Source organism: Lepisma saccharinum, chromosome 1 (genome assembly GCF_977018435.1).
Source record: "Lepisma saccharinum chromosome 1, izLepSacc3.1, whole genome shotgun sequence".
NCBI lineage: Eukaryota > Metazoa > Arthropoda > Insecta > Zygentoma > Lepismatidae > Lepisma > Lepisma saccharinum.
In genome coordinates, this window is record NC_139229.1 from 173,658,511 (window position 1) to 173,686,387 (window position 27,877).

At 38.9% G+C, this 27,877-nt stretch overlaps 1 protein-coding gene across 2 annotated transcripts in view; it reads left to right on the top strand.

Annotated features, from left to right (window-relative positions):
• The window catches only part of LOC146004182 (uncharacterized), a 125,444-nt gene that overhangs the window by 79,744 nt on the left and 17,823 nt on the right, over window positions 1-27,877 (top strand). For both annotated transcript variants that reach the window (XM_083142852.1, XM_083142859.1), the window contains exon 2: window positions 3,487-4,218. In XM_083142852.1, coding sequence (XP_082998978.1) covers window positions 3,487-4,218 — 732 coding nt within the window. The remainder of the gene's footprint in view (window positions 1-3,486; window positions 4,219-27,877) is intronic.

The following is a 27,877-nucleotide window of genomic DNA, read 5'->3' on the forward strand; positions in this document are numbered from 1 at the left end:
TAGCGGCCCTCGCAATGCGTGAGGTGTGGACAGATGCATTGTCCTGGTGAAAGAGCACACCGCGAGTCAACATCCCACGCCTTTTTTCTTGATGGAATCGCGTAATTTCTTGATTAGGTCACTGTAGTATGTGTCAGTGATGGTTTGGCCTCTTTGTAGATAGTCCACAAGAAGGACACCCTTCCAGTCCCAGAAAATTAAGGCCATCACCTTCTTGGCTGACGTTTGCACCTTGAACTTCTTCGTTGGTGGAGAATGTGGGTGTTTCCACTCCATGCTTTGTGATTTTGTTTCTGGGTTGAAGTGATGGACCCATGTTTCAACCATAGTTACAAATCGGGCAAGGAAATCGTCTATATCAGCACGAAACTTGTCGAGAAGTTCTTGACTGATGAGCACTCGGGTACGCTTCTGATCTGGGGTGAGGTTTCGAGGGACCCATCTTGCAGCATTTTTTTTTATTTGCAATTCCTGGGTAATTATGTTTTTGACAGTGCCATATGACAGGCCACACATCTCAGCAACATGACGACGGACTCGACTTTCCTTCAGCACCATATCGTGGACTTGGTTAATGTTTTCTGTCGCCATGACAGTTTTTGGTGCTCCACCTGCATGTTCATCTTCACACGACTCTCTCCCACAATTAAACTCACCACACCATCTCTTCACCATACTGTATGAAGGAGCAGTGTCCCCTAGTGTATCCACCAAGTCCTCATGAATTTTGGATACCGTCCACTTCTTCTTCTCAAAATATTTGATCACCGCTCTCACCTCAGTTTTCTCCATTCTGGCACATTGACACAACTTCACTCAGTTATATCCCTGTAAAAAGGAAACTGTACGCTACTCAGACTTGCAATTCAGAATGGAAGCATGCTAAGGATCACTAAACAATAACAAAATAAAAAATCAATCATAACGTCATTCCTTCTATGTTAGGGTCGGAGCAACCTGATCGCCCCTCGTACAATTGTTCGAAGCATTTTTTTAAACAAATTATTCATTGCTTTGTTTCATGAAGGAACATGGTAAATTAAATCAGATTTCAGTATAGCCGCACATGGTACGAATTCTACGCTAAACAAATTCTTTAAAAAATCATTGATTTTAAGACAATTTATTAGTTTTTTTTAGGACGATGACAATTGCAACTTTTAACTAGGTATTACACAGAGGAAAAGAAAAGTTTGTTTGGAACAACCAGAAAGTAGCTTTCCGTAACTGATATTGATTAAATAGAGACAAACAAATTATACCAGAACCAAATTCTTTTAGTAATCGTGCACATTTGCTTAGAGTTACCAAACATTTCCTCAGAATTACCAGATTAAGCAAAGGCTACATTTTTTTGTTTTGTTTACGATTTACCAAAAAATTCTTAACCAAACAAGTTTTCTTAATTCAAACAAATTCACTTTCTGTGTAACTGAGCAAATCGGTGAAAGCAAAGATTCACTTGTTTTATAAAACAGCTCCATGTAACATTTGTTAGAAGATTTGGTCAAACGATTAACGACCGTATTCATGCCTTTTTTTCCTCCGTGCGTGGGCAAGGAATATAAGATGCATGCTGAATTCATCGAATAGTTTTTCCTGATAATCGACCACAGTATTTTGTATGATCGACGTTTTCTTTCGCTCTATGAACCAGCAATCTCAGGCAAACCAAACACTATCAGAAAGGATTATTTTTGTTCAAAATGTTTAAATAGTTGGAATGCACACCGAACGGGGTTATGGGTGATTAGAACCTCCCTTTGGGTACTACAATTTGTCCTACGTAAATGGGGCAGTATAATTTATTTGCTGTTTTCCCACGTGATTCGTAGGAAATTAGCTGGATAAGATAAGCGTGTTTTGATAGATGAGGAAGGGATGCTGAGAGTGGCTGTAGAGGGCGTGGAAGCAAAGGAGAAAGGAAGGGAGAAGGCAGTGGCGCCGACTTGTCAAAATTATTGGGGGGCTCTGATCACTGAAATAAATGAATGAATGACTCCCTCCCTTCGTATAGCAGTTTTTAAGCAGCTATTATATTCCTCATGCAAATTAAATGTAACATGATAAAGGTTAAGAAAATGTTTCAAAGTCTTTTTATGTCTTTTGTGTCTGCTCATTTGTTTTTTTAGATAACAATTAATTTTTTTATTGAAAAGTAGGCTATGTATTTACATTAAGAGGCTAACCTAACAATTTTATGCCGGCCTCGGTAGCCGAGCGTGTTGCGTGGTCGACTCAACACTCTTTGATCCAGAGGTCTCGGGTTAGAGTCCCGGCGAGGGCATGGGTGTATTTTAACCCTCCGTCATCCGCACCTTCATAGTAGCACACATGTCCCCCGCGCGGCACTCAGTGCCGCCCTATTAAAACCAACTTTATTTAGATGAACTATTGATGCAAATTGATGTTGAATTACCCTAGCGCTTACTGGAAATCAGACGATATATACTTTATATGAACGCAAACAGTCCATTTCGCACATTTTTATTAGCTAAACTAAAACTAAAACTATGTAAGCTAAAAACATTAGAGGAAATGACACAGAAGTACACGCTTAGAGTCTTGAAGCCAGAGGAAGAGATTTCCAGGATAACTAAATATCGTACATATCAATATTGCCTGAAAGTCGTGTTTACGACCTCAAATTGTTCAGAACTCACTAAACAACATACTGGTATAATTGTCATATCACCTCGTTATTTTGAAACTCTTTTTAGTAAAAATGTTAACAATACTCATAATTATATACTTAGTATATAGTAATAAGTCGTCATGTGTTTTGCTGTCTCCGGTCATAGCCCCCCCGCAAAGTTGATGGTTTAGCGGTCTCAGCCCCCCAAAGTTGATGGTCTAGATAGAACATTTCAAATGTGTAAGTTAAGTTCATGTGGCACAATACAGAGTAAACTTTACAAGAGAAGCAAAATAATACATTAATCCTCTTAAGCAAAATTATTTGAGGGGCTCTGCCCCAACATCATTAACATTTGGGGGGCTCGACCCCCCCCCCCCAAGCCCCATGGAGTCGGCGCCTATGGGAGAAGGTAACCCTTTTGGGTGACTTGATGGGAAGAAAGGGGTGTGGAATATTAGAAGATGAAAGTTATGACTAGAAGAGGCAGGGTTTTGCTGGAACTTACTTGAGAGTAGAATACAAGATGATGATTTCCACTCAGAACACTTTTCAGTAGCTTAATAGTTAATCCCCTTCCTTAGCTAACTCCTTGCTGCTCTTAGGACTGTATATGGCATTGGCGGTTAAAATTTTCGTGTACTCAGTGTGGCGGTATTCCGGTCCTCCATTTTTTTAATGCAATGGTTAGCCTTTGTTTCAACCTTAAACATAGCACATTACTAATTGAGCCCATAAGTAAGTATATTGCTGATAAATATATTTCAACATGTTATTCATCGTAGCTTGTGTAAGACACTTTGGGATCTTGTGAAACAGTGATTAATTCGAAGTTTCTCTTCTCTTTTCAGATATCAACAATAGGAACACAGTGTTCGGGGGAGGATTCGTCTCCTCCCCGATAATGACCCACGTGCCCTTATCGCGGGAGATCCCCGCCCCCTCCCCGCGACCAGGGACGGCCCTGAGTCGCATGTCCCCGCTGGTGTGTCCCCTGGCGAAGCTGGGACGTGCCTCACCGTCACTGGACCAAAGTTACCACCACAAGATCGGCCGTGCGTCCCCCTCCCTGGACCAAGGATACCACACCCTGGTGCCCCCGAGCCCAGGGCCCTCTCCGGGACCCTGGACGGACCACCTGCTGGCCACCTTCAAAGGGAAGAGACTGCACAAGAGTTCGCCGTTCGAACGCCTCACGGACGAGTTAGTGGTGAAGATATTCTCGTATCTGACGACCAGCGAATTGTGCGCGTGTGCGAGAGTGTGTAGGCGCTGGCATTGCCTGGCGTGGGAACCGCAGTTGTGGACGTCGGTGACGCTTTCCGGAGAAGGGATCAGCGGCGACCGGGCGATCAAGAGCATCCTGCGCCTCCTCGGGAGGGGCTCGGCTAGTGCTTGCGCCACCATCGAGCGGGTCGAGGTGTCCGGCGGTGCGTGGATGACCGACAGGGGGTTGAGCTTGCTGACGGCGCGCTGTCCCGAGCTGACCCATCTGACTGTCCATGGATGCACCGGCGTTACCAACTCCGCTATCTTTGACATGGCGACGAAGTGCACGAATCTGGAGCATTTGGATGTTACGGGTAAGTGACGAGATAAATTCTTGCAACAGTCACGATAGTTCTTCTTTGTAGCTGATCAGTGGTGATTGATTCGTGTATTTTGGACTTTTAACCACTGTTTTTAATTTTTAAATACGTTTCAAGACTGGTTCTGCCTCCGTCCTCAGGGTAGTGTGCTATTCTCTAATTAATAATTTCTTAGTAATCACGTGTCCGGGGATTCCTAACAAACGATCGATTAGAGAATCAGAATCAGTCTCCGAAACGTATGTGGGTATTTAAAAATTAAAAACCGTGGTTAAAAGTCTCAGGTCAAAATACTCAACAGTCACGCTATTGTATACTGTAAGTGGGTTGAAAGTTGTAAATGTTGGTTGCTTGCTTCTATTTTATAAAGGCCTACCCGATAGATAATTCTATCGCTTTGCAGCATGTATGTTAGAGTTGAATAAAGTATCGAAAGGGGGAGTTAAGAAATTAATTTTCCCACATTTACATAAGGTCAATCACCTATCTGTACTGTGTCATGCGAGTAGAGGCGGCTCAAGGTGAAGGTTCTATCACTCGCACTGGACCAGTACTCGGGCCCGGATTTCCCAATAGGCCTCATAGGCCCAAGCCTAGAGCGGCACTTTGGTAGGGGGAAATTTATAAGGAATACCTAATTCTCATGTTGCCTCGTTTCTTCTCCGGACGCACGAATGGAATGACTTAACGTAGTTGCATTGTAAATATAAGTTAACGAAGAATATTTCTTGAGAGAGATAGGCTAGCAGGGCTCGGAACTAGTTCACTAATTTGTTGTTTTAATTACCGACGTTGTGGTTTCGAATGTACAGTATTGTGCTGAGCCGGGTCGGCGATTGCAGCATGAACGTGGAGCCTGCCGCTTGCTTTTGAAAGACAACACCGGCCAGGAACGCCGTTTCTTGTAACTGCCGGCATTGGCCGCATATCAAAAGCATGTGATTCGCGCTGAATTGTTGAGAATTAAACTGTCGGCGCAAGCATTATTAAAGGAGTTTCCCATTGTACTATTCTACTGTTAGTTGATGGAGAATATTATTCAAGAAGTGGGTGGTGTGTCTTCTCTGAAAAACAAGGTAAATGTTAAAATGTAATTTATATAATTTATGTCATATCGGTTTGTTACATTTTTGTATGTAACTATAATTTAATTAATACTGCATGCCGTTAATGGTAAAAATAGTAATACAGAAAGTAATGATTTTTTCATTCTTGATAAACGGTATGGGGGCGGCGGAACTTGTTTTGCCTAGGGGCGGCAAGGAGGTAAATCCGGCCCTGCCAGTACTCTCTCTCTTTATACGCCTCTTGTGAACAATGGCCTGGTTACAGTATCACTAGTAGCATAGTAAGTCTCACTAGATCAGTCTGTCAACGTTCTCCATAAATTGTGTGTACGCAATCAAAAGACCAATTTTATATTTACACTGGAATATGCTCACGGCAGTCATGTCTCGAGACATTTTCTGCTTCTAACAAAAATCTAAATTCTGTCCACCGAATGTTTTGTTGTATACAAACTCTACCAGACAGTTTGCAGAAAAACAATAGACCGCCAACACTCAGTGGCAGTATATCGAGTGGATAGAGAAGAGAATAACAATGGCTACAGTTCTTAGGGGAGGGTGGGAAACGGGAGATGATGGCCTTCACTTCACCAGCCTATTAAAAAGGAAGTTTACCTCCTCATTGTAGACATGGCTTAGCAGTAAGAGCCCTCAATCACCGCCACTGTGTTCACTCAATTTTATTTAATATGAGGTTTTGGTTGTTGTTTTTTTTTTTTAAAAAAAAGATAGAAAATAAAAAAAAAAGGAGAGGTGAAACTAGAACAAAATTCAATCGCGTGCAAATAAAGGAGTGAGACGAAAAACTGGAAATAGTGATGGGGAATTTGCGGTACACATTTATAGTTGGGCGATATATCGCGATATTGGAAAAAAATATCGTCCAGGCGATATCAACTAGACGATATATTGCCACGATATTTTGGCGATATACAGGGTGCTTGGAAATTCCCCTTACAAACTCCTAGGGCAAGTAGAGGGGACTGAGTAGACAATATTTGGAATAGGAACCAATGTCCGGAAACGTACCATGACAATGTGTCGGATGTTCCTGTGTTGGTATGCAACCGGGTAGGCAGTACATGACGTCAGAAGATCACCTGATGACCTAAAGTGTAATCATTTATTACAACCATGTCAAATGAGGTGTTTCGTAAGGTACAGAAGTGAATGACGTGTGACTCAGTCCATAATACAAACAAATTTATTTGGTAACAATGCCAAGCGAACAAAAAATAAACTTACTCTTCATTGATCAACACCTGTGTCGACAGTGGAACGCAACAATTTGTAGACGTCACGTGCCATCAGGTGATTTTCTGACGTCATGTACTGCCTACACGGTTGCATACCAACACAGGCACATCCGACACATTGTCATGGTACGTTTCCGGACATTGGTTCCTATTCCAAATATTGTCTACTCAGTCCCCTCTACTTGCCCTAGGAGTTTGTAAGGGGAAATTCCGAGCACCCTGTATATCGTGTCGGCGATATATCGTCACGACATTTTGGCGATATACATCGTGTTGACGATATATCGTCACGATATTTTAGCGATGTATCGTCACAATATTTGGCGACATCTATCGTGGAGACACTGGCGGCGATTAGGGGGGAGTACCTTCCTCCCATTCTTTGCCTCTTTTGCCACTGCACTACCAAGGGAAAGTAAACTGTCATTCCCCCCCGAGTTTTCTAACCCAATCACCGCCACTGCGTGGAGACGATATATTACAGATATCACGACACGGAAAAAATATCGTATCGTCTGTAACGATATTTTCTTGACGATATATCACAATACACCGTCCATCCCTATACACATTATAATACACGTAATTTGCTTCGTGGATTCAAGACTCGGGATAGTTCGACTATATACGTGAACACTATATTCCCCGCGATAGAACTGAACGGAATGTACTGCGATCTGAACGCTGAGTTTAGAGACGCCTTCGCGGGATAGGAGAATTGCCGAATTGGTGAGTATTTCTTAATTTGCCAGCATTCCTTAAAATAAAGGAAAGTCACGAACCCTCTTATGAAAAATCCTGTTTACGTCACTGGCTCTGTCATAGTTTTAAGTTTGCTACATAATCCTCCCTAAAAATGAATGTGAAAAGTTACACAAACTTCGTGACCAAATTTTTCCATAATTCTCAAAGATATTCCGTGATTGGAAGTTTGTAAATGTTATAACAAAATATCAGAATACTACTGTATGTACTTTAGTCTCTACATTATGTGAAGGCAATAATAAAGACCAGTTGTGAAAGACTCCCACCGCAAAATGTTCTGCCGACTCTCCTGATCGAGACCAGTAGGTAGTTTCAGGCTTTATCACCGATGTTAGCATATTGCACAGTGGTTCGGATCCCACTTTAAAATGTAGTTCTAGAATAAAAACGAGCGTATTACAAACACTGCTTGTCCCCGAGTTAAATTTCGCTTCTCTGGACATCCACAACAGAACGCTCAGAATGATTTCGAAGAGGTACAGGATTGAGTGAGTGAGCGATTTTGTGTTTTAAGTTCACTTTATGCACAGTACCGCTAATCGGGACTGAACCTACAGTTTAAAGTGGGATCCGAACCACAATGTGCCTCCACCGGGTATCTAACCCGGGACGCCTTGATTATAACGCGACAGCATTACTACTGTACCATCGGGGAGGCCCTATACAGACAGCATTGGGAAAACGTCAGCCACAGCAGAACGAAAATATGGATAAGAACATTTTCAACGTCTGTGTCGCTCTGTTCCTGCGCACAGAATCCCCTCCATTCCATCTCGATCACGAGGAACCGGCAAATCGTTCATGTAGGAAAAAATCTTGAATCTGATCCAGGTCAACGATTGGAAGGATTTTCACGTCCCACGTAGCGGTCAAGTAAGTGAGCTTCTACTCAAGCTGAGATCTCAGAGTTGCCAGATCGTCATTTTGAACATAATAGAAGCAGAACTTGGGTACTTAATCCTTTATATAATATACTGTGTCTGTGCTGTGCGCGCGTGTATGTGAATTGCCATTGGAGGCAAACCTGGGTTTCACATACAAAATGAAGTTAGCACTTCCTCAATCCCAAAATTTATAGTTTTTGATTCATTAGCTGATAAAATTTACGATAAATGCTATGATCAGCACCACGCTCCTGGCGTCTTTACCCTCTGAAGGTTGCCCCCAGGTACCGATCCATTGATGAAAGACTCGTAGTTCGGGAATCGAACCCGGATTTCCGGTGTGACAGTCAGATGTCTTTTCGGCCATTACGATTTATTGTTTTAAATGGTACATAATGATTGTACAAATAAACGTAAATAGTTAAGGATCGAAATGAATTTGTATAAAAGTTATTATCTTCTGAGATATAAGAGTTTTGACAGCCTGTTGTATGTGTCCAGAAGTCCATAAGTTCATATTAGAGATTATGAATACTACTGCTAAAAAAAAACAACCTTTTTACCTCCCAAGCAGTTCTTAAAACATGCGTGCCTCCCTGATGGCGTAGTAGTAACGTCGTCGCCTTGTAATCAAGGGGTCCCGGGTTTGATACCCTGTGGAGCCACATGGCACAGTGGTTAGGATCCCACTTGAAACTGTAGGTCCAGTCCCGATTAGCCTTTCTGTGCATAAAGTGAACTAAAAACAACAATTCAATTCATTCATATGTAGAATGTGATCTGTGCCTTAGGCAAAGCATACTCGTGGTAATAAATCCATCTAATTGATGAATGATATTTTATGCATGGGAACTGAATTGCTCCGTTGAAGGCGGTGGTGAAGCTCTAGGCCAAGATAGAGTGAAACATGTCACTGTTTAGCTATTATTAAATACAACGGGATATGCATTTTTGGTGTAAGGAATAAGTAGCTGCTAACTGCAAGATATTTCAGACAGACAAGAGAGAGGGTGGAGATTAGGGATGGTATCCAGACGATACGAGATTTAAGAGTCTAGTCTCATCTCATGTTTGAGGAGGTCTGTCTCAGGCTCCATAGGCAAATCTCGGTCTCGTCTCGAGATACAGAGTTACGTAACCACGCTACACAGACTTAGCTGCCACTGTTGGTTAGGTTGACAGTTACTCTAAACAAAATACATTGTATATGATCTATCTATACATAAACGAGTAGATATAAGCTTGGTAAGTACAAGTAAGTCACCTAGTAATTTTGCTCTCTAAATATCATCTATACATTATACTGTAGTTTACCTAAGCCTCGTTCTGCTCTAAATGGATGGGATTTCTGTCTCGATGTTTAAAAGGCAGTCTCAATATCATCCTCATAGGCGTGCACATGGGAGGGGGGGGGGGTGCCTCAAAAATTTATAATGTATAAACCACCTTTTAAATAATAATATTTGTGTTTAACCATCCGTCATCAGCGTCCTCATTGCAGCACAAATGTCCCGCGCACGGCACTCAGTGCCGCCTCATCAAAACCAACGTTATATTCGTGAATTATTGATGCAAACGAGGTTGAATTACACTAGCACTTACTGGAGATCAGGCGAAATATACATGAACGCAAACATGTCAATTTCGGACATTTTTATCAACTATTAAAAGGAAAGTAAAAAAGATGAAAGCCTCTCATAGAATCACCAAAATATTATTCCAAAAGTAATTAAAATATTGCCATATAATGAAGCCACTAAAAAAATTAACTCACCATTCACAAAATTATCAAAGTATTTTCCAAAAATGTTCAACGTATTTTTTAAAAAAAATTGTGTCCAAATCTTACTGACTCGCAGAAAAAACAATCAAATTTAGAAAACACACTTCGAAGAAACTTACAAAATATTTTTAAAATGTTCAAATCTAAATTTGTTTCTCGTACTCTTACGAGGTATACGTAAGAAAAGACGTACTGACTCAAATATAAGGAACCGAATGTGGTCACTTTTCCATATCGTTATTTTGACAACTGACATTTCGTATGGGTACTGCAATGTTTTCTGCATACAATTATTTGCATTCCGAACAACGTACCGTGGTTTTATTCTTTATATTTCCACCAAATTCATGGTTGGCGTGATGTGATGTAAGATATGATACGTTCCCGCGCGCTGTACTGAATGCCACCAAAGGGGGACAGGTCACTTCAGAGGTGTGTAAGCAGCTGAAAGAATGACAGAAAAAAGTCGCCAACGCCTCTATGTTTTCGGGCGAATTGTGAAGATAAGTTACCTAGTGCTTTCCAGACCCTTATTGCACTGGTAAGGAAAATAATTCAAATTTTTTTAAAAAAGGCTTAAAAAAAATAAGCTGTTTCGTTTCATGTATGATGTCTCCCTCTCTCTCCCCGTCCCTTCCCCAAAACAATATGATATTAAATAATATAATAATCAGTAATCACGTATTAAACAAGACGTTTTTACTTTGTAAAATTTATAAACCGGACAGAACATTAACTATAGTCACCGGATACAGTATTATAATTTATGAAGTAATGTGCATTAGAAAATGTGGAAAAACTGAACCCACGGATTTATTTCGTGAAGGGGATTCAGCTGATACTGATATTACATGTAGAGACATGGTCTTGTATTACATTTGTTGAAGTTGGTTATTCTGAACCAATATTGTTTTTTACTTGTTTACTTTCTTTATTTAAATAATATAAATATCGTCACAATGATAGGAAAACCTGTGCTAAAGTGATAACGAATACTTAATGTTTGCATCTTCATGTACAGACCCGTAGCCAGAATTTTATTTCGGGGGGGGGGGCTCATCACTTAGCACGGGCGTCGCCAGAAATATTTGTAGAGGAGGTCAGGCCATAGATAAAACTTGATTGGTACAAATAATATTGACAATAATAATTGTTATTTTACAATAATAACTATTATAAGTTATTAAAAATATACAAATTCCAATCCAAATTTATTGTTATTATTACATAATGGAAAGACTTTGCTACTCGATCCACAGTATCAGTGAATATCTAACACAATAGTTGTCCATTATTTTTCTTGTATTTTGTAGTTGGTGTACTGAAAATCATAGTTATTGTATTTTGTTATGAACTTTAAAACAATCGTTAAAAAAAAAGGCTTTAACAGTTAGTGGTAAATTTTACTCATGAAGTTTATATTCTGTGACCTCCCACAAAGAAAACTATAAGTTTTTGAAGCTGTGATCCATTTATTATTATTATTATTATTATTATTATTATTATTATTATTATTATTATTATTAAAGGGCAGAATACAAAAATATAACCTGGTTCCTCTATTATACACTAAACTTTTTTCGATGTAATGCAGTTTTTACTGTGGTTATAACTTTATTTCTGTTATTAACAATAAAAATAACATTTAAATTAGATATTAGAATTTCGGGGTGGGGCTTCAGCCCCCTTAGCCCTCCCCCTGGCTACGTGCCTGTTCATGTACCTAATAGTTTCTGTGAAAAAGGAACATGAAGTTACGACAATTAGGTTAACGTTGTCCAGATAGGCAATGAAACTCGCCTTAAGGCACCCCCCCAAATAAGTTAGCCTGCACACGCCTTTGATCATCCTCAAACAAGGAAAGTGAGAGAGATAGAATGCGAATTGGCGTATTCTCTACGGAGGGGCAGTAATTAGTTGTCCACGTGTAAAGTTTCCGCTTCTTGGCAACAGAATGGGGGAATGTGCAAATTAGGGCAAGCAAAAATCCAGAAGAGGTCGTTGAAATTAAGGAAGCTTTTTTTTTTCTTCACTCTAGACCTGGCAACGTGGGAGAGCATTCTCCTCGCTCAACACGGGTAGTCGACAATTAATTCCGGCCTCGCTTTTTTTGTCTTCTTTATTTACCTCCTATTTTCTTCCTTCTTTTCGTCTCGAGAGGCAAGGGAAAGATGAAGTAGAAAAGAGAGAAGGTGATGTGGTAGGGACATTGATTACAGAGCTGGGGTAACACAACTCATTCTGAGTAGCTGACCACGTGATTGTTCCATCAGTGCTGCAAACTCAATACGCACTTAAGTGTTGCCACATTATTTTTTGTGTGGTGCTTGTATATAATATGTACCGGTAGGTTAACTTCAATTGTGAGAAATTGTAGGCACAGATTTCTGGAATAGTAGTCTACTCGTTTAAGCACCATGGAAAACAAAATATCCTCAAGTTAACTGATAATGCTAGTGTTATTATTTTATCAGTGTACTTTTCATCAATATTATAATTAAAAATGATAATAATATATCTATTATTATTATTATTATTATCATCATCATTATTATTATTGAACATTAATTATTTACTTTAACGTTGCTCCTACTCCTATTTTTTTTAGATTAATCGTAAGAAGTATATATATTACGTGTGTAGATGAAGTAAATTAAAGAACTAATACATTGAAACACAATACAGAAGTTAAAGTGAAAAAAGAAATTTATATATAAGCAAATTGAACTGAGTTTCGTTGCTAGGTGTAGGATGTACGTACGTATATTCATTACTTTCGATACCCGGCGGATGCACATGGCGCAGTGGTTCGGATCCCACTTTTAAATTGTAGGTCCAGTCCCGATTAGCCTTTTTGGGCATAAAGTAGACTTAAAACAACAAATCAAATCAAGTATATTCATTACTTTGAAACGTGTTCCATACGGGTATCTAAAATGAGACATATTAATTTGAGCAAAATAAGAAACCCTTGTTGCAAAATTTATGAGATTGAAAATATGAATGAGAATCAACAAAGTCAAAGGGACATAGGATAGCGGCTTCAAGGAGGGAGAGAAGTAACCTACTGGGCCAATCACAGAGCTTGCCTCTAGGGACCAGACACTCTAAATCAAACCTTGGTCCCTGTCTTTCCGATTTCGTGTCTTTTCAGCTCATCTTCGCTGAGATAATATCTTCAGTAGACGCTCAATTCTCAACAATCAAAAAGGCTCAGCCCGGCAACATCGTGTTTCCTATAACGTTTGTTTGCTTTTAGTGTTGTTACTTTCAAATAGAGTTCCTTTAGCCCTGGGGCGCCCATCATCCCCTTCAACTTGATGGAAGCAGCTTTCCCTAAAATCACTCAATGTTGCTCCCCCCCTTAAAAATATATTGTAATCATACTCTAAAATCTGGAAACTAAAAATTTTGGAACTTACGGGTGTTTTTTAACGTACGTCTTAACAACCCCCTCTGACTAATCATAACAATTGTTATCTGTTTTAGATATTTTATCGTTGTAGATAGAGATAATCCGAACCAAAGTGCAAATTCGCAGAATGTAAATTACCAAATTTTTTTGAATATTTATCTGGTTACAACAAAGTTCAAAATAAAAATTCCATATGTACAAAAATAAAACTGCCAAAGAATCTGGTGGAGCAAAAAATAAATAAATAAATAAATAAATAAATAAATAAAAAGGATTCATTCCTAAATGTAACCACTAGGTAGTTAACCCAAATTACGTTAGGACTTCCCGATTTGGACGTGTTTTCCGTTTCGCCTTAAAACCGGAGAGGGAAATAATTCACGCGAGGGATATTTTAATTTCCAAACATATCCATCCAACTTTGCGCAGACACCTGTGAGACTGTTGTTAGCAAGTAGTGATGCAGTGTAGATTTTGGGGAATAAATGTATCTTTACATTCTTTCACCTCTGACTACACACATAAAGTAAAACTTGAAATGAGAGCGTCTAAACGAACGACTCCCGAGTTTTAGAATTAAGAGTCTTAGTAGAAATGGGATGATATGCTTATTGGATTATGTGGATGCAGTCAGTGGCGCAACCACAGCACCCAACCTTGGACGAAAATCTATTCTACGGGCGGCAAATATTGACGACCAAGGACACCTGCAGGGTGCACATAGGGGCAATTGCCCCCCTCGATTTCAAATTTTGTGCAAATAGAAATACATTTCGCAAAATTTTCTTGCTTGCTTTGCACGCAGTGCCTCCTTTTCGCAGTGTTATCAACTTCAGAGTCGTAGCTCGTGAGCGGAGGGGGTCAGGCCTGGGCGCCTAAAATTTAGATCATTCGGCGCCTAAGCCCGACAATAGGTTTTTGAGGCACAGTAAATACATTTTCGAGCCCAACTTCGCGACCCACCAAACGCCCCCTCGGCACCCATGCCCAATAGGTTGAGAAACGATGATCTAAATGAAGAAAAAAATGTGAAAGAAAGAATGCCATGGCGTCCTGTGAAATTATTTGCACCCTATTAAATCAGTATTGTTTTCAGTTTGCAAAAAGTTGGATCTAAAAATGTTCTTGCTCGCCTCGCTCGCAATTTTTTGTTGTATTCTGTAATCCATTGTAAATTACCAGAGATAAGGAAGAAAGACCTCTCTTCCTTGATTTTGTCTTAAATGCAGGAAAAGGAGCGTGCACATTTGAGAGACAATTTATGTAATTTTTGCTATAATAATATGTTGTATACATAGTGTTAAGGAAACTTTGAATACGTACACAATTTAGTGTTCGAAAGTTGCATATGTAGGCTACATTGTATTTTCTTATTTTACGTCGCTACATATTGCATAAACATATGCTCTACATGAAAGTTATACATGTTACATGTAAAAAAGAATTATATTCGGAATGCATTTATCATGCATTTCCTGTCTTTCAAAAATACTGTTTTGTGTGGTTGTTTTCCATTATTAATGTGAAATTGAACGTTTTGAAAAAAAAATAGATATATTTCAAATCGTTTGTTCCACGCAAATACTTCTCTACCCCTGTTTTGCGTAATTTTCGATAATAACGTCTTTGATACTATACTACTACTGCTACTACTACTATTGCTGTTATTATTGCTGCTGTTGTAATTATTATTGTTATTATTATTGGTACGTTTGTCCTCGTACTTGCCTCCCCTCCAGACAAAAAATTGTGGTTGCGCCTCTGGATGCAGTATCCTATTGTGTTCATCTGGGAGATGTAGGTGCTGTAATGAATTGCAATGTATGTGCGTGTGTTTGTGTATTGTATATTTGCATTTTCATGTCATTTACCAAATGTTTTGTTTAAATGTGTAAATGATTTGATAAGTGAGTCTGTATTATATTTATATTTGATTCTACTTTGTGTTTTAATTAATCGGCAATAGTCATCTCTGGAATATCCCTCCCGTGTATTAGTTCCCTCTTTCCGGTTTTAAGACGAAACGGGAAAAGACGAAAGGTGACTTCCCAAAAGTACTTTAGTTTTGGTTTCACACGGAATTTGTCACATCACTGGTTTGTGAACATGTAATTCGCTTCTTTATGCACCATATTTGCTAAGATTGTTTTAATTGTTTTAATTCAATTGTTTTAAATTACGAACGATATTTGTGACATTTGAAGTAATGCAGGGTGGATAAAAAACATGATTTTTATTTAAAAAATTCATTTTTGATATTTTGAATTTAAATCTGATTTTTTTTAAATAACCACGCTTAAAATTGTTTGTGTGGTTTTTGGCACCATACATACAGATATGTTTTTATATAAAGGCTTTTTCTAGTAAGCTGCCCTGTAAAATATTTGAACAGTTTGCTTAAAGCAAGTAAGATACTACTGTATATCTAAATATACGTTTTTCTCTTTCCGATACTGTATGTATGAACCTTCTGTGTAAATGTTTTTAGAGTGTGTTAATTAAACTAAATTCAGTAACTTTTCTTCCAGTGAAAGTAAAACATTCTGGATGTAATCTGGATATATTGTAACTTACATGCTTCTACAATATTGTCTATAGTCTTTGTAGCTGAATTTTGGCAATTTTTTACATGATAGTTTGCAAAATATCAGCTGCCATGTTTATTTACAGTTCATTGTTCACTGATAATGACACTATGTACGTTTTAACGTGATTAGTATTTTGTATATTTTTATAAACAAAATGTTTGCTATTTTTGCGCATAAAAGTTATTGAAGTTTAAATCAAGAGAAATGTAAATGTGTTTACAGTTTACATTTCCTTTCGTATGAGCTTCACACCATCAGTACATATATATTTTGTTTCCTTCCTTTTTCTTTCTTAAGAGCCTAATAAACACCATTAAATGATTACAAGATTAATGTACTTTCACAAATAGTTATTCTGATATCTACAAAATCCTTATATACATTGTTCTATAAATTATTTATTTTAAGTGATTTAAATGAAAAGAGTTCACCTGATTTGAATCGCGATTTAAATCAACGTGATTTAAGTCAATCCACCTTGGAAGTAATGTTTATTTAACTAGGCCGCACTACGGATTTTTTTGAATATATATTTGTTTCTTAAAACCGTAAGTAGAAAGGAAATATTACCAGACTTTATTACAAATAAAGGTCTTTCTGTAGTTCTAAAACCTATGACAATCTTCCTAAAAGCCTCTCCGATGACGTACTGGTAACGTTATCGTCTTGTAATCAAGGGGTCCCAGGTTCGATACCCGGTGGAGGCACATAATGGTTCGGATTCCAATTTAAACTGTAGGTCAAGTCCTGATTAGCCTTCTGCGCATAAGGTGGACCGTATCCATTCCGAACTTATCCCCTTCCTTTTCTTCAAAAGTTATTAGCAGCTAAATTTGTCAAATAATACATTCTGTTCAGCTATGCAGTTGCCAATTACGCTGTGTATTGAACATACACGTGTTACAGTGTAACTGAAGTTAGTTCTGACTTGCTGCACCTAGTTATTTTAATTATAACGGTTATCGTTAATTACGCAATTTTATTTCCATTGATTCTGCAAATTTAAGCGCAGCGACGGTTATCAAGAGTGGCGACCCAGAAGCCAGGATTGTTCAAAAAGTGTGCAATCTTCTGACAGTGGTAAGAATGTCTGTTGTAATGGACCAGAATTTTTGTCATATGCTGAAGTAAGACTTACGTCACAATCTTCAGTGTGCTTGTATAACGTAACTTCTTACGTGAATCGTCATATGTGTAAAGATCACAATGGCTGATAAGTTAAAGCAAAGTAAATCTAAATCGTCGCGTAAAGAAACAAACATTCAGGCTAATATAATGACTACTTACTTTGATGCTGGTAATCCCGTAGTCGCTTCCAGTAATGCGAATACTACAGAACATGATGTTTGTTCTACAAAACCCGACAAATTATCTTGTAATGATCCTGACAATGATTTGAGGTGTGTTCAGTGTACAGAGTGCTCGTCATGGCATCACATATCTTGTCTCAAACTTACAGTCACTCACTGGACAATTTATTCGACTACACTAGAAAATTATTATTGTAAAGGTTGCAAACCAGATTATGATCCTTTTAGTTTGCCAGCTTATCTAGAAACTCTTAACCCGAATTTTGGTGATTTGTTAAGTACTGTTAAGAGTATTCAATTGCTTATGGTCGCTTCTAATGAAGACCTCAAGACGAAACTACAACAGTTTAATGCTGAAATGAAATTGCAGTTAGAACAGTCTAATGAAGAACTAAAAACACGAATGGATCTTGCTAACCAAGATATGAAATTACAGTTACAGCAATCTAATCAAGAATTTGCAGAGTTTAAAGAGAATATTAAGTCTCAGTTTGAACAATTGTAATTGGATATTTATAGTAACCTAACTTCAAAATTTGAATTGGTTCATCAAGAAATTAATACTGTTAATCAAAGATTAGACAACTTGACTTCCGATGTTAAAACACAACTTGAATCAATAGCTTCTGAATGTGTCAAGAAAAATGAACATTTGGGAAGTATTTTAAATAGCAATATTTCTCAAATCCGAACAGAACAAGACGTTCAAGGTCAACAAATTTTAATAAATAAAGATTTGATTAGTGAATACGATAAATCTATTACAGTATGTTCATCCAAAATAACTGATATTAATAATAGATTATCATCGTTGGAAGTTGCTGGTAAGGAAAATGTACATTTTGGAACGTATCTTATTGATTGTAATAACAGGTTTCAACATATAGAATCTTGTATTGATGTTTTGCAAACCAATTATCCAAATTCTCAACGCAACACAAAAGGAAATTTGAAACCTCCCCTTGCACAAAATAGTTCTCAGACATCACGTGAAAGGGCTAGAAATGCAGTTGACTCGGGGGTGACTAATTCATCTGATGAATCTTTAACAACCCATGTGAAAACAACGTTCGATGAACCGCATGTTCGAAATCGTGTTCGCTGGAAGCGAAACAAAAGATTTATTCCAACCTGCAATGAGGAACATTATCGAAATAATATGTCACCTAATAGTGTACAGTTTAAGGATACAAGTAATTATGCGATTAACAATATGCTGACAACTTCTAGATTGAATTCTACCGTTACAAATATTGATAAACATTCCAATGTTCAACAATGTTGTTCTGCTGATGGTGAAAATAGTTACATAAATCAAATGTTTACATACTCGCAAGAACCTAACCTCCCTGTCGTTCATCATAGTAATGTCCCTGGTGAAACGTGTGGGTTTCGTCATATTTCTTCCTTGCAGAATGAAGCTTGCAGACCATGGTTTCAAGATGAAAGGCGTAATGCAAATTTAATGACTGGCACAAGTTGTCCAAATGCTGAAATGGGTGTTAATGAGTCAAATACAAATAACAATTACTGTGATAATCCACAAAGTCAGTTTGATCGTTGTATTTCTCCAACGTCTTTACCTGTAATTACTGTTGGGGATAGAGGAAACAGATATGTAAAGATAAATGAACTGTCTCATTTACCCAAATTTTCTGGGAAAATAGAAGACCAATCGGCTCGAGAATATCTAGAACATCTTAATTCTATGCTTGATCTTATGGGCATTCCAATTAACAAAAGGCTACAGAGTATTCAGCAGTGTTTCACCAACAGAGCTGCGTACTGGTATAGAACTCACAAACGTATGTTTTCTTCATATGATCATTTTCAAAAGGAATTCATGAAACAATTTGCAAGTCCGGAAATAATACAGTCTCAGTTATCAGTATTAAGGAACAGGAAGTATGATCCTACAGTACATGGTGATTTAGAAAGCTTTGCGTTGAAAACATATTCAAATTATTGCAATTTAGTTGAGAACCCAAACGAATTGGATGTTATTCAATTAGTTATTAGCCAGTTACCAAATAATATAGCTAATAACATAACTTGTCATGAGATACGTTCAATGGACCAGTTAACAACTATGTTAAGGAAATTAGATGTTGTCCGAACTAGTAGAAGAAACCGGAAGAAACCGATAATAGTAGTAAGGTTAAACCCAACAAGAATCCTGACAGTATGAAATCAAAATTTAGTGTCAAGCAAATTAATGTTAAACACACCAAAAACACTTGCTCATCTTCTACTCAGACTTCGTCGATGGATGCTCAAGTACCTTTTACTAATGAATTTGGCAATGCTAATTCAAGATATGGACAGTTTAGAGGTAGCAATGGTAGTTTTAGAGGATGTAGAAATAATCGAGGCTATTCAGGATTTAACGTTACATATAATAACAGAAATAATTTCAGATTCCAAAGAAATAATGCATACTCTGGTATTTCCGGTGACATTACAAATAGGAATTATAATCAGGATGCTATAACTTCTCAGTTACCTAACAATAGTCAGAATGAAAGGATTTTCTACAATAGGCATAAGCATGTAAATAAGTTATAAATAGCAGAAATAAGCATGGATAGGTTAGGTCACGTTTGGTGCTGTTAACATACATCCCAGAAGTTGCTATGGCTGTTGCTAGCCACTTGTGTTTGCTGTGGGCCTGGTATTCAGTAATGCCAACGGATGCCGTGGCAAGACACGTAGGCAATCTGTGCTCCCGTCAGATACAATAGCAGTCATTGTTCTCTGCCAACCAATGCCACACTGCCGCGGTGGCTCAGTCGGTAATGCGTCTGACTACCATGCTAAAGGTCCCGGGTTCGATCCCCGGCCGATTCAAATCCGGAAACTTTTCTAACGTTGGAAGCGGTCCCGGCGCCCCCAGCGTCGAATAACATGGGTACCTGGGGGAAACCCTGGGGGGTAAAGGCGGTCAGGGGCGTGGTGCTGATCACATCACTCCCACTCACGACCGGATCAAGAAAGTGTGGAGCGTTGCCCCCGCACCCCCTATACGCCTTCATGGCGTGGTGCAAAGCACAGGGGAAAACTTTACCTTTTTTTTACCTTTTAGTATCGAGTCAAGAAGCCAATAATGAAATAGAACACGTACTAGTTGCCAAACCCATCTTTCCAGCGAATGTGAAGCCAAGAATTTCTAGTCTGGCAATTGTTGCAACGGCAAGAAAGGAAATCCAGCTCTAGGATACGGGCTGAAATCGGTTGTCAGTACAACCAGAGTGCAAAGTCAGTCTGGTTCTCAGTGATGTGGCTAATGCGGTAAAAGAATGTATGATGTGTCGATAGTGAGCTAGAGAACGTGATTGTTGGTGGTGGTGGTGAAAGGGGTGGGGGAGATGTAATGTTGTTAGCCTCGGTTTTGTAGATATATTAAATCTCGGCCTGGTTTATCTTACTACCATTTGTGACTGTCCTCTGGAACAGCATAAAAAAATTACAGAAACTATTCTTGGCATTTACTGCAAATTTAGGCGCATCATCCACATGATGATATTGGTTCATGTAGTCACCGCCGTAGAGTTAGGCAACACACACAACGCCTTGCACGGAACGGGTATTTCAGGATCTAGGTGTTCCATTTTAATTGCCCACGCGTGTACAATGTTCGATGTCTCTAGAAAATTGTAAACATTTCTGTACGTGGCAACATTGTTTTTTATGGCATGACTGATAAATTGAATCTACCAAGACACTGTTTTCCTGCGTTTTCCTTTCTACATTGTAAATTCCATTGTAATTTATTAACGTAATTAAGCCACAGAACTTCATCTTCATTTCCTGGACCATTCAGCTTGGAGGAAACTTAATTGTGAACAATGTTTAATAGCAGTGCACACATTAATATCGACGTTCATAGCGTATATTAACAGTGCATTTAATACTTGCACAGTATTATTTGTTCTCTGATTAACCTTCGGGTTTCACGTTGCCTGAAAATATATTGCTCGCAGCACGAATAGCAATCGACTTCAATGAATTCAGAATCGTTTATTTTGTGAGATGATGCCGAATGTAATTCGACATATTTTCTCGGTATAAATTATGCGTTCGCGCTCGCCACGTACATCAACGCATTTCGTCGGTGAAATATTACAGAAATGAGTAATCGGGGTCACATGCAAATTTGGCTCGACACGTATAATTTGCCCCTCCTCCCCCTCCCTCCACGGATTACGGGACACGACCCGAGCGTGTTCTTTCGGCCGCAGACCGTGCCCGGCAAGGATTTAACCGCTACGTGCGTTCGCTGAGAGGGATATTCTGAAAGTCGACTCTTCAACGTCACAAAATTACCCCTTCAACCAAATGTAGCTGGTTTCGCAGCCTGCAACTAGGCGTCTCGTACACTCTATACAAGTCCTGTCTCGTTCCGGTACCATCTCTATAGAGGAGTGGTTCTCAACCTTTTTCAGTCCGAACCCACCCTGAAGGATATTACACTTCGTGGGACCTATAAGCATGGGCGCCGGCAGAATTACTTGTAGGGGTATGCACCCAGTTTTTAATCATATTTTTGCTAATATCGAGTAATTTAAGAAGCCCTCTTATACTCTTGCTTAAACAAATTACACATACTTCGTTCTTGAAAAGTAAATATGTAATTTAGAAGACTAATTTACTCTAGTCTAACATCTAACTAAACACACATACTGAAATTGAAAACATTTTTTTTAAACTCACCGAACTAGTGTAACGGTGGTGCTCCCTTTTCAGCATAGGCTGGGGTATATTGGGTTCAATCAGAGGTGCCCACAGGGGGTATTATGGCGCATGCGCCATCGAGATATTTTGGGGGATATTTTCCCTTCAAATAATATAGAATTCAATATTTATATATTTTTCCAAAATATATGTAAAGATTTTACAGCTCAAATACACCATATTTAATCCATTAGATGAAGAAAGGAAAGTATTTAAGGGTATTATCGAAGACGGGGAAGGGGTGGGAGAAATATCCAATTCTTACATATTAGGCCTTAATTGACACGAGGGTTCTGGGGGGGGGATTCTGAATTAAACGTTGAGGGGGTACAATATCCAATTCTAGGTCTTAGATTGTGGCGGGTATTTTAGTTAGAGCGGGAGTGAGCATTAAATTGAGGGGGTATCCAATCCTTGTGTATTACTATTGTCTAAGAATGTTGCGGAAATTCTGGTGTGGAGACTGAGAATTAATTTTTTGAAGGAGGCAATCCTACCACCAATAAGGCCTCCCCTATGCCGCAGTGGTAGCGTCGTAGCCTTGTAATCAAGGGGTCCCGGGTTCGATTCCCGGTGGAGGCACATAGTGGTTCGGATTCCACTTTAAACTGTAGGTCCAGTCCCGATTAACCTTAATAAAGTGGATTTAAAACACCAAATAAATCAATCATGCAATCAACGGCACGTCTAAAATTGGCATAGAAATTTTGGTGGTAGAATTAGTATGTAAAGGGGGAGATAGGAAGCTCTTGGTAAAGTATTAAGTTTTAGATTGTCAAAGGATTTCCGTAGTGGAGAGACTGTACTAACATTACATTTTGGAGACTATATTTAGCGATATGGTATCTATAAGTTTTCGGCCCCGAACGTGCCAAAAGAGAAGCTGGAAAGGACTAAATATCTCGGGATCCTAAGAAAGTAACGGCAACCCATTAAATTAGTATTCTTGAAAGCCTGCAAATAAATGGATGTAAAAATTTTCTTCCTCGCTTCGCTCGCAATGATGTGTTGCGAGAATGCGTTTACTGAGGTGAATGTGAAGTTTTATACTATAGCTGCATTCCAAGAAACAGCGATATTCTCGATATTCATTAATAACTTCACTTCCTAAAATATAATGCTTAGTGTTGGTATACTACTGCTTAATTTAAAGCAGGTGCATCATTTGGAACAAAAATATATCGAATCCGCATTTGTAACTTCTTGTCACAGGAAAATTTTACTTTAACCAGTTAAATTTGCACTGAAGATAAAATCCACGTAATTATTGTTATGGGTTTACTAAGATAATTATGTTTACCCCAAGAAAACGGGGGGGGGGGGGTGAGTTCTTTGAAAGAGGAACCTTATTATATTATCGCCCTGAGCTTAAGAATTTCTAGCTATGGTTAAGTATTGCCTCGTGAAATAATAATTGAATCTGTCATACCGCTGGAGCATGTTATTTGGTTTGCCAAGGTTGAATTTTCTATCTTTATCTTAAGTTGTGTCAATTTGTGTTAAATACTAAAATTGTCAAATGGTAAGTTTCATAAACCCACTCACAAACACTATTTATATGCATATTTACATAATTTAATTTACTACATTTAACCAATCAATGTGCTAGCATTAACTTTTTCGAAAATCGATCAATTAAAAAATATGGGCAGTTGAACGTGGTATTTCATTCAAATAGACATAAATTATTACGTATTCATCCAAACTATTTTGGGGGATTATGATGAACAATTTTAGGGGCGGTCTTGAGTGATGGGCACCCCAGTTTAGGATGGTTTAGGGGGGAGGGGCAGATCAAGTATAGTGTTCAGTAAATCTAAGATAGAAGTTACTTTCGGTAGATACGCTGTCGTAATTAAATACTTCGTGGGGATTGCGATATGGTTGAGGGCGCGAATGATTTTGGAGGGGACGCATGACATGATTTTGGAGGGGGATGCGCCATAGGCCTTGGGCGGGGGGGGGGGGGTGGGTGGGTGGGCACTCCTGGGTTCAATGGTGATTAACTTAAGTTGTATATCTGAATGCGCGTCAACTCTGTTTCTGTACTTGCTTTTCACTTGAATCAGAGATGAAGATTCCTTTTCACACAAATATAAGGTGGAGAACGGTATGAGCAACTTGAATGCCTCATCCGAAAGTTCAGGATACTCAACTCTTTAAGATATCCAAAAGTTTGTTAAGTCTGAATCTAAAAACTACAGATATCCGATTCCCTTCAGTTAAACATCAGAGAGATGCCGCTATATAACAATGGTATAGTGCTAGCAACAGAAATGTAGAGTTTAGACTACGTACAACACGGGTTGACTTGAAATTGTTAATTTTGTAATTTAAAAGTAATAGGTTTTTAAGACACAGTAAATAAATTTTCGAGCCCGACTTTGTGACCCACCAAACGCCCCCTCGGGAACCAGCAGTGGGTCGCGCCCCCATAGGTTGAGAAACAGTGGTATAGAGCGACAAGAAGGAAAAGAACCTTCGGCGAAAAGTCTCCGCGCATCTTTCCCTTCCGTTCAGCTCGGGCCATAAGGAAGCATGCTCCACTCTCCCCTCCCCTCCACGTGGGAGTGCGGTGCACAGGAGTCGCGGATCTGCGCAGGCTATTTTGCTTACGTTTCCACCATAGTTAGTTATTTTGTGTCCCCATTTTACCTCTTGGGTTAATCGTGACGATGAGGATGAGTGACGAACATGTAAAATGATGATGGGACAGGCACAACGATACATCCATGTCTAATCAGGATACGAACTTGTGATCTCAGACTTCGTAGCGCGTTACGCTGACCACTCGACCACGGAGGCTGGCAGAGGTACACGCACCAGGGTTGTTAAACGTCTAGGAATTTTAAATAAATTCAGTTCCGGTCCAGGAGAAGATCAGCAAGCGTAAATGGCTTCTGGACCGTAAAGAACCTTTTTATCTGTAATGTATTTCAATTCGGTCCTGGAAGATTTTTTCCGGATCAATTTAAATACGGTAAAGGAACGGATCAGTTTAAATAGGGTCCAAGTTCCGTATTGAAATGAACAATACGCAACTTAAACCGAATTTAAATTGTGCGAAAAAGAAAGGATCCGGTTTTGTACCGGAACCCAATAGACCTCGTTAGAATTTATGGGATCCTGTACCTTTTACAACCCTGACCCACACCATTGAACGTACTTGCTGCCAACAAAATTCTTTCAACTTGACATCCGAGCTCATTTTTCTGCTAGGTTTCCTCTACAGCAGATAACGTAGACGATGCAACGATGTAACTTCTCATATGCGCTAACTTATGTGTGAAAAGAGGGTCTCGGAAGGGCTCGGAAAGCAGAAATTCCAAAATTTGACGACATTTTGAAATCTTTAAACAGCTGTAGATCAAAAACTATTTGACCTACATAGCTCAAATTGGAGCCATTCTCTTTTGCTTTTAATGAATTTTAATTTGAAATGCAACATGACTGTGGTATTTAATTTTTTTAATTTTTAGGAAACTTGAAATAAAGGTTTTCAAAATCTCAAAAACACCATTTTTAATTTTTTTTGAAAAACATATGATTTGAAGACATCAATTGACTATTTGTGTGCAAAATTTCATAATGGGACGGCAATGGGTTCCTATGCAAATTATTTTTTTGTAATGGAATGTGTGCGAAATTTGCGAAATTTGTTGACTTGAATGAGAAGTAGTTTCTTCTATCTTGTGTTTTCAGCTTTCAACTTGTAATGACATTTATGAAAGTCTCAACTGTACCTCGCTACTTCAAGTTCACAAACGGCTTCAAATTACCTAGTCCCATGTTTTATCTGGCATTGATAACAGCAATGGAATGAATGCCTGCATTATTTTTGTCGTGTCCATTATATTATTTTCGATACATAAATTTTCTCGAAATTAGAGTAGACATGCTCAAAACCAAACTGGTTAAAAAATGTTTTAAACCTTTAAAGCACGTGCCTCCCTTTTTTTTAGATGTGCCTAAAACAGTTTTTAATTAAATGGTATTTGGATGTAATACTCACTCTGTTCCGTATTTAACGTTCATTTTTGTGAATTTCCAATAAACCAGAAAACTGCTTAGCCACCACGGGGATAGCGTGACCTGGCAACATGTGACTTGAACCTTCTTGAATAGCTTTCACGAGATATTTTTATGTAAAGCACATAGGTATTTTGACGAATTAATTGAGCGTTCATTGTATAAGTAGAAACACAGTCCTTTATTTGATGACGTGTTTTAAACGTGTTTATTTGTTCAAAACATTTCTTGTTCTTTATTTAACACCGTTTAAAACATCTTATTTCTCGCGAAAAAGAAAAAAATGCCAATCCTGCTCGAGACTGCAAAGAGAAATTGACCAGGCTAAAAGAACATAAGAAAATTCCTCAGTCTGCTGAATTTCCCGCAGTTTGAGAACACTGGCAAGGAAGAGTGAAAATCTGTGCAGAGCTTTCGTCTAGCTGTTAGCGTACCCTATCATTGACTGCATGAGAGTCTTCCAGCCCGTCTTGTCTCCCACGCACAAACAACCGCAATTAACGTCTGGACCGAAACTGAGGCGTGGCTTCGCATCTTTACGTCTATTGGCCAGTTTGCCTTTGTCAGCGTTTGTTGAGCCCAGCTGAACTCGAAACTTAACACTTGTTTCAAAGCTTACTTTGTGATCATTGCCACTTCAACACGTTCGAGATCGTAGCATAATAGATAGCAAGCAAAAATCCGTTGTTCAAACATGCCTGACCGCACCGTTAATCTGTGAAAATGGTGCTCGCACTGATTCAGGATTGTTTCCTGTTACACACAACGGATGATCTCTCATGGGAAGTTTTCCATTCAAGTCCATGCGTAATCAGCTCTGGGGCTTGCCAACCCTCTTATGAAATGAGTACATGTGAGGCGTGGAGAGTGGTGCTGATCACATCACCCCCACCGTGAGCCAGAACGAGAATATATGGAGCCCTATCCCCATAACCCTATGTGCGGTTATGGCACGGTACTATGCACAGGGTGGCGCTTTACCTTTGACTGGGAACATTTGGAAAGAGGATTTTTATGTTGGAAAGCAGGAGATGATACACGAGGACAGATGTCGCTCTTCCCAACGACCCAAACTCTGAATTTTATTGACAGGCCTTTCTTTTTACATTTTGTAGCCGAAACGGAGGCGACGTGATACTCCTTTTACGTATACTTCGTATTTATACCATTAGACTTGTATTGCCGCGAAAATGCGATAAAATATCCATGCCTTAACCCAGATTTAAATTGGCTGCAGTGCAGTGCGATACGCTAGTCTCTAGACCACGGAGGTCATGTCGGTTTTCTTTTCAATTACACAAACGCGCACCAATATCTAGGTACATAAAAAAGCAGAGCAAATGTAGGCCAGAATATGTTTCTGGCTAGGATATAGGTGTGTTATCCTGAGTTCAATAATAAATAGTTCAATTCTCAAACGAGATTTGCAGACTTAAATACTGTAGCTCTAAAACGACCACCAAATAGGCAAATACACCAAACAAACAAGTACGTGAAATGCACATTGATTGCAGTTATCATGGTAACCCAGTTAGTTGTGCAGTTGGTGATACGTTGGTTCAAATAATGTTCATCTACCGCCAGTACAACTGACGGAAAAGTTAGTAGCAAATTGTCATTTACCTAGTTCGTAGATTCCGTTGTCCGCAGTGCGAGTTAAATAATTGGTACAAAAACGCCAGTAAGCAGAAGACAACCCCTACTCCACGATCAATACAATTCCATGCCTTGAATATATACGAAGCGTACAAAGCAGATGAAAAAGAACTAAGTAATGGACGATTTGCTCCCGACTGTAAATGTGAAAATCGCTTCTCTTGTTTGG